At 39.7% G+C, this 7,753-nt stretch overlaps 1 protein-coding gene across 1 annotated transcript; it reads right to left on the reverse strand.

The window, feature by feature from the left end:
• Positions 1-4,666: 4,666 nt before the first annotated feature.
• On the reverse strand, positions 4,667-6,852 carry HES1 (hes family bHLH transcription factor 1). The gene is made up of 4 exons (XM_075202263.1): positions 6,502-6,852; positions 6,293-6,388; positions 5,914-6,001; positions 4,667-5,464 (listed from the first exon to the last, which is right to left on the reverse strand). Exons 1-4 carry the CDS (start codon positions 6,607-6,609, stop codon positions 4,944-4,946), a joined length of 813 nt encoding a protein of 270 aa, XP_075058364.1. The 5' UTR covers positions 6,610-6,852; the 3' UTR covers positions 4,667-4,943.
• Between the last annotated feature and the right edge of the window lie 901 nt (positions 6,853-7,753).

The raw sequence follows: 7,753 nt of genomic DNA on the forward strand, positions 1-7,753 counted from the left end.
GGTGCAGGGGCAGGTGTAAGTCGCAGATGATGATGATGATGAACACCCAAACTAGCAAACTTATTGTAATTAGAGGTTTGAAAATGATTCTCAGAAGCTTATTAAGACTTTAGTAGTCACTCGACCTTAGGTTAGAAATTGCCAAGTGTGTGTAGCAAAGATAGGACATTATTTATTTATTTTTGTACGCATGTTGGGAAGTTGTTCTTGCTGTATTAGTTAGGTTATTCAAGTTTAAATGATGCTTCATAGCAAATGCGTTTGTAACATATTAATAATAATTATTTTTGTACATGACAGCAAGTTGGACGTAATTGTCTGAGGGGTAGGTCTGTTGTCAAGCGGATACATCGGCTTCTCATTCAGACCTGGACACATCTTCAACACTGAATACGGAGCCCATACACATACACTTTTGTGGATTGCAGGTTACACTTACGCTTGTTCTCCACTCTGGGTGTCCACCCCCAAAGCAGGGAGCACCCCTATAAATATGTCCTCTATACCCTTTTATCTCACTTAAATAATCTCATCACATAAAATTAAATATCATCAGTACAAAACTAATCACACTTAATCCTAATCTGCATTTAGCATGGAACACCCTCCATCCGCCAAACTTGTGCCATCGCATCCCTGCAGACTTCACAATCTTGATCAATAAGATTCCCTGTAAAACTTGCACAAAAGTAGGTTTGTTACTTTTTATGTTCATAAGTGATCTTTACTGGCATCCTTTCCCTGTTATAAGATTTGCAGTGCATAAATAGATCTTGGTAGTATAGAGAGAAACAAAACAGTATTCGGTCCTTGCCACACTGTAAACATGATAAATAGACCTCCATGGCTTGTGTGGACAGCAGGGTGTCCCTGATCAGAAGCTTTAATCAACAAGAGGCCTGGCATATGGAAACACTTAGCAGTCAGGCTGAGAGTGAAGAAACTTGCTGTATGGACTATAAGTGTGGGGGAAAATGAGTTGACTTTAATGACAGGTCTCCCATGGTGCACTAGAGTGTGGATATTAAGTTGCTGCAGTTACACATAACAAAATATTCTGAGGATCTGTTGTGAGTCGTGCATACCCGTGCCTCTGTACTCATGTCATGATTTATGACACATTTTATTTCATGATGAGAAAAAACTTTACAAGATATCCGAGCACTGCTGTAAGCTTGAGGAGTCTGGATAACTTTGGTCAGTGAGGAGTTTGTACTAACAAGCGTGCGTGGCTAAAGGCACCACATGAAAAATGGCTGCTTTTAACCCTTACACTGGAGACATGCAGCGAATGCCACGTTTCAATAGATAATGAAAAGAAGATAGCAGTACACAGAAATAATGCAGACTTCATGATTCATCACTATTGAATGGGTTCTATATTATTCACCAAACTTTTCATTGCCATTGGCAAGTAAAGTATTTTACTAGAGAGGTTGGGAGTTAAGTGGTTAGTAGGTCAGGTTCAACAAGGAACTTTTCCACTAAATTAGAAATATAGTAGACTGGAGGAAATGAAAGACATACTATTTCTCTAGTCCATGTAGACCTGGCTTTTGAAAAAAGGTCCACATGAGATCCCAGGAGACATGGGTCTGTTGGGAACTAGAACACAGCGATCTATAAACCAAAGGACAGTTTCTTACATAAAATGTGATGCTAATGTTTCCAAGGTGTACTAATAATGATCTCAGCAGAACCAAAATTGAGAAGGGTCATAGGAAGTACATGGAGGTGTTAAATAATAAATAAACCAACCTTTTAGTAGCAGCATTTCTATGTACAAATATCCATTTAAGGTTCATGCCAGCTACTTTGCTTGCCCTAGGCTGGCCCTTAACTTCAAGCGTGCTCCTTAAATGGGATTGGTGTTAATATAAGTTTTCTATTGATAACTGTTGGGAAAAGAGGAAGTTATTTAATTAGATTTATTTTGTATATTTTATTTCATATATATTATATATATGTATTTTTACCAATGTCAGTATCCTAAATCCAGTTTGTCTGCGCACATCAAAGGCTGTAAAGAAAACTGAAAACAGTGAAAATGTGATGACCAAGTGAGGAGTGGGTCACAGCCACCCTGACTGTCATTGTCAATACTTACTGAGTCACTCCTCACTGACATCCCAGCCTGTGCCACCCTTAGCTTTACACCCTGGGCAATGTTAAATTCCGTACCATCCTAGATACTGCTCTGCTCATTGTAAAAAGAAAAGACAGTGTTACACTGCAGTCTGTGTGATCAGCAGATACATACAGGAACCTATATTAATAAGCCTGGTGCAAAATTTTCATTGGTGATGAAGGTGGAGGGGGTTCTATTTGGAAAGAAGTTTGTCCCCAATTGTAAAGCGCTACCGAATATGTTAGCGCTATATAAATAAATGATGATGATGAGCAAATTCTTTCAAAGTGTTGGTCTGAACAAGCCGTTTAAGTAGCCACATGTGGCATATCCATTGCAATGCCTTATAGATGAACAATGGAATCTGTGAGTAACTTGACCTACAAGCACAATGTACATGGGGCTCCCAGACAGTTCAGCTTGCTGATTATCACACATTCATGGTGGTGCAGTCTTCAGCTCATCAGATTGACAAACCTGGGGTGATTTTGGGCTAGGTCTAAAATGATCAAATTGGCAGACAATTGTGGTCTGTATAAAATTATCCCAAAGGATTTTTAAAAGCTGAGCTTCACCCATTTCCCCTAAACACTTGGATAGGTGCAAACATAGATCTCCTAAGAAGTTACATGCTTTTTCAAACCTGCTCCCATATCACGTATGAAGAATGTGATTATTGGTTAATTATTATTCCATATGCTGTAGTAGATTTGTTACTCACATTGCTATTATGCTTCCAGTATTAATTGGGCTACCAATACACCTAAATATATATTGCTATATTTGAATGATTGTAAAAAGTTACGTTAAACAGTTTATGCCAGTTTGTGTGGCTTTCCTTTGTTAAATGAGCCGAGACACAGTAATGTAATGACACTATGTACTAGGTGTCTATGGAGGAGTCTGAAAGAAACCTCCAGGGAGCAGAATAGACTCATCAAGGATTTAAAAAAATTCATTTCTTGTTGCATTAGGGTATTGTGTCAGTGGAGGTATTAAGCAAAAACTACATTTATGAGCTTATAAAAGAAATCTGGAAACCAGTGTTGTTGCTCTTGCCACATGTATATTGCAGCTTGGTTGCTCATATAAGGCACATACTTAACATAGAGAGCTGGGTTTCAGGATAGACAACACAGAAGCACAGCCTGGGGGCTGGCCAGGTCTCATAGATTTGATATGTCTGGTCTCGCTTTTTTTTTTTTCATGGTGGGTTTTACTTCCTAAACACCTGGATGCTGTCAGACACCTGGCCGGTCCAGACAGACTTCAACAAGTCTTTATCGTGGGATTTGACAAGGAATTCTCTGCAGATCCCTGGACTGTTTGAAATTGTTCCTTTTTAGTTTGGGCTTGTTACAAGTTTCCAGAGGAGCTGAAACCTGAGAAGTGAGTTATTGCACATAACTTGGGAAGTTCTGGAGTTACCAGCCCTGAACACATGCAGGATATGCTCCACACACTCATCAGCCTCATATATACTGGTTAAACACAACACCAACCGTCAGTGTGACATAATGAAGTCTCATGTTATTTGAGGAAGTAACTTTAAACTCCCCACTTGGGGGCATAAGCTTGCAGTGTTTTGGCTGCAGTTATACGTCTAGTACATCCTTACATTATGAGCCCTACAATGTTCCGTTCATGTAGTGCATTTGTTGAATATATATATATTTATATAGTGTAACTGAGTTTCTGTTTAACCTTTAAAACACAGTCACAAGAAAACCCTAAAAATCTCCTGAAAATAACATTACATGCAGTTTAGAAAAATATTGAGCATAAAGGGCGCCCAGTTGCGACACAAAATCAGTAATACTGAGTGCTCTTTAATATTGAAGGTTTCCTCAATATTACACAGATTTGATTTCACCATTGGGAGTCCCTTATCATCATCATCATCTGCTATTTATATAGCGCCAATTCGGAATCGAACGCATGACCCCAGTGCTGTGAGGCAGAAGTGCTAACCACCAAGACACCATGCTGCCTAAACAATTAATTTCTTTACTAAATTACATGTAATCTTCAAGGGAATTTTTAAACCTAGGAATTAGCATTTTAAGGATAATTGTCTGAATGTATAAATATATATATATATATATATATATATACACACACACACACACACACACACACAATATTCTTCCTCCATATTGTGTTTTTCATTGCTATCAACTTATTTATTGATTGCACTAGTTATGTCAGCACGTGATTCATCAAATTTTGTCTCAGTACATGCAATTTTAGTGTGAAAATTATGTCCGAGAGTGTAATAAACGTCTATTTTTTTTTATTTAAAAATAAACGGACAATTGTTATTTTGTTTCTAGCTACAGTCTGCTGAAAAACATCACTCACACTTCCTGTGGATAGTGTATTCTCAGACTGGCTATTTGTAAACAATAATCAAAAAACAAAAAATACCCATTAAGTGTGTATACAAGTCAAAAATACAATATGTGTTGCTTTGTTACTTATGCTATGTCCCCCTAAACGTGAAGTTTTTTATAACACAACCACAGCAAGACAAGTTAGTATATTCAAAATAATACAATGTGCAATTTTATTAATTACAATTAAACTTCCAAAATAGGAAGAAATGTTTAAGAGTATAGTTCCATCTCTTTGGCATCACAAGATAACATAATTTCGTGTACAAACGAAATATAAATTGCAATCTTATTATACAAGGGCGCATTCAATATGAACATCTCATATTTACAAACATAGTGCATTCTCGCTACAAAATGAGGGATTATTATTTGTAACTAATCTTTCTAAAGAAAGTTCTCCATAGTCCATTTTAGTTCATTCACCAGGGTCTCCACACAGAGTCTGCCGTGACTGATGGCATAACAGAAGGGGACACTGCAGCAGGCAGTCCAGAACCCATATTGGAGTTAGTATAGACAGGGATTACAGATCCATTGTGTGGGAAGGCTGGGTTGGTGATCAAAAAGGCAAATTGTCCATCTGATGCTGGCACCAGTTGAAAGCCACCATAGACCTTGGCAGCTTCTACTGGCGGGCCACCCATCTTGCAGGGAACACCACTCATGGGAGTTGGGCTTCCTTGAGGAGCGCTTGTGGGGAGCTGAACCAAAGGCTGTCCAAAAGCAGGGTGTGGGGCCGCAGCAGCTGGAATCTGGGGCTGAGTTGGGTAGTTTATGGCATTGATCTGATTCATGCAGTTGGCCAGATGTCCCAAAAGCCGGGTCCGGACGTCTGTGTTGACTCCTTCACAAGTGGACAAGAATCTGGTTACTTCATTCATGCACTCACTGAATCCAGCTCTGTATTTACCCAGGACTGATGGGTCTGTACTGAGAGCAGCTGTAAATAAAACAAAAACACAAGGTTATGTCACCGAGTAAAGGATCAGATCCCCAATCCAGGATAAATCAAGGGTTAATTTACTGTTAACCAGCCTCCCCTAAGCGTCTCAATTTTAGGGATACTGTGTGTTCACAGAATATAAAAAAATTATATATAGGTCATTTTTACAGCATCCAGATACATTGCTCCCAATATCATAGCTGGTGATTATCTCTCCACAGAACCCCACCTCCCCCTCCCAGAGCAGTAACATGAGATTCACGTAGGAACTATAAATAAGCCCAGACCGTGGGAAAGGCAGAGAGAGCCAGCCCAGTAGAATGTATCTGAATGCCATTCAAACCGCAGGCGGAAGTCTGGAAGGAATCAGCCTGAGTGAAGAGGGGGGGGGGGAATAGAGGGAAGGGGAAAAAAAAAAAAAAAAAAAAAAAAAAAAAAGCACTCACCAGTCATCTGAACTCTCTGCAAGTTCCGAAGGTGCTTCACTGTCATCTCCAGAATATCAGCCTTCTCCAACTTTGAGTGTCTGGAGCTCTGAAAAGTAAATTCTAAGTTTTAATAGTCAATCTAACCATGCAACATTCTTTATCATATTTTGAAACTCTGCAGTTCTGTTGTAATACAAACAGCAACAAATGCCAACTTAAAGCACAGTCACAATTAGATTAACACTTATAATCATATCCCGCACATTCAACAGTGCTGCAAATATACAATGTTAACAACAGCTACTGAATATATTATTACATTACGTCTATTACAGGCTGTAGGTTGATTATATATTGATAGAGTGGATACAACATATTGATAAAATAGTATACTTACGTCTTTTTTCAAGGCATCCAGGATGAGCGTTTTCAGTTGACTCAGGCTCTCATTAATTCTTGCTCTACGTCTCTTTTCCATTATTGGTTTGGATGACTGCAAACAAGAAGAGACACAGTGAGGTGTCATTCTTTATAGAGATATAACACTGTATCCATTAGAGATATGTGTGTATTTTATTCCATGTTAAACTACACATCACTAGTTACCTTTCTGTGCTCAGAGGCCGTTTTGGGTTTATCCGGGGTACTGGTCATGCTGGCTGGGGTGGCAGCCACAGGAGAAGAGGAGTTTTTCTCCATCATATCAGCTGGCATCTTCTGGTGTCACGGGAATAGTTCCCAAAAGAGTCAGATATTCAGGGTCCTTAGCTCCTACTATGACTGCTGCAGAGTACAGGTATCCAGGGATAGCGCAGTGTCTGCAGGCTGCGTCCAGCAGAGACTGCCGTAGTGTCCTGGTCCGTCTGGCTGGCTGCCCTGCGCGCTTGTGATGCCTTTTCATTGGCTCCAGCTTTATATAGCGCTAACTGCACGCGAACGGCTCGTGTGAAACTTCCCAAACTTTCTTTCCCACAGTAACTTTCAGCCAATAGCAGGAGGGCACACGCGTGGGTTGCGCCAGGCTATTGGCTACAGGGCGTGGACGCAGACGGCCAATGATAAACCCTGGAGGGGTGGAAGGGCGGGGTGCTGATAACACCCGGTCAATCAACAATACATTAACCCTTTCCTAACAAGGTGCAAATATATGTCCTAGGAAAGACCTCACCCAGCAGTCTCCTGGTCGTTATAACCTAGGCTGGATATTATATCAGAGGTGCAGAGTCAATGTAGTCCTCCATCTACCACTAGTAACAGACATACCTTTATACGTGCAATTTATAATACTGCTTAAATCATCATGGGAAGAAGGATCCACACCGTGATATTTATGTAATAATGTATTTGTTAAAATGTTATAGTGGCATAAAATAAATTGACATTTCATCCAAAATGATTAGCACAGGTAGTAAATGTAACTGTTGTGGTGGAATTACAAGTCCCAGTACACCTTACCAGCTGATGCATGAAGATCTATATGTCTCTGCTAATTAGCTTTACTATAATTTATTTGTTTGAAATAGGTATTTTTTGTAATTCAGAGGGAATTGGTAATTTATAGGGGAAGGGGAGATTAAGCACTAGTATATGCATGCTGTAATATAACTCTCCATGTAATGCCCACCATGCCCATAGCAGTACAGGGAGAGGGGGATTAAGCACTAGTATATGCATGCTGTAATATAACTCTCCATGTAATGCCCATAGCAGTACAGGGAGAGGGGGATTAAGCACTAGTATATGCATGCTGTAATATAACTCTCCATGTAATGCCCATAGCAGTACAGGGAGAAGGGGATTAAGCACTAGTATATGCATGCTGTAATATCCATGTGATGCCCACCATGCCCATAGCAGT

This window comes from Mixophyes fleayi, chromosome 3 (genome assembly GCF_038048845.1).
Source record: "Mixophyes fleayi isolate aMixFle1 chromosome 3, aMixFle1.hap1, whole genome shotgun sequence".
Classification (NCBI taxonomy): domain Eukaryota; kingdom Metazoa; phylum Chordata; class Amphibia; order Anura; family Limnodynastidae; genus Mixophyes; species Mixophyes fleayi.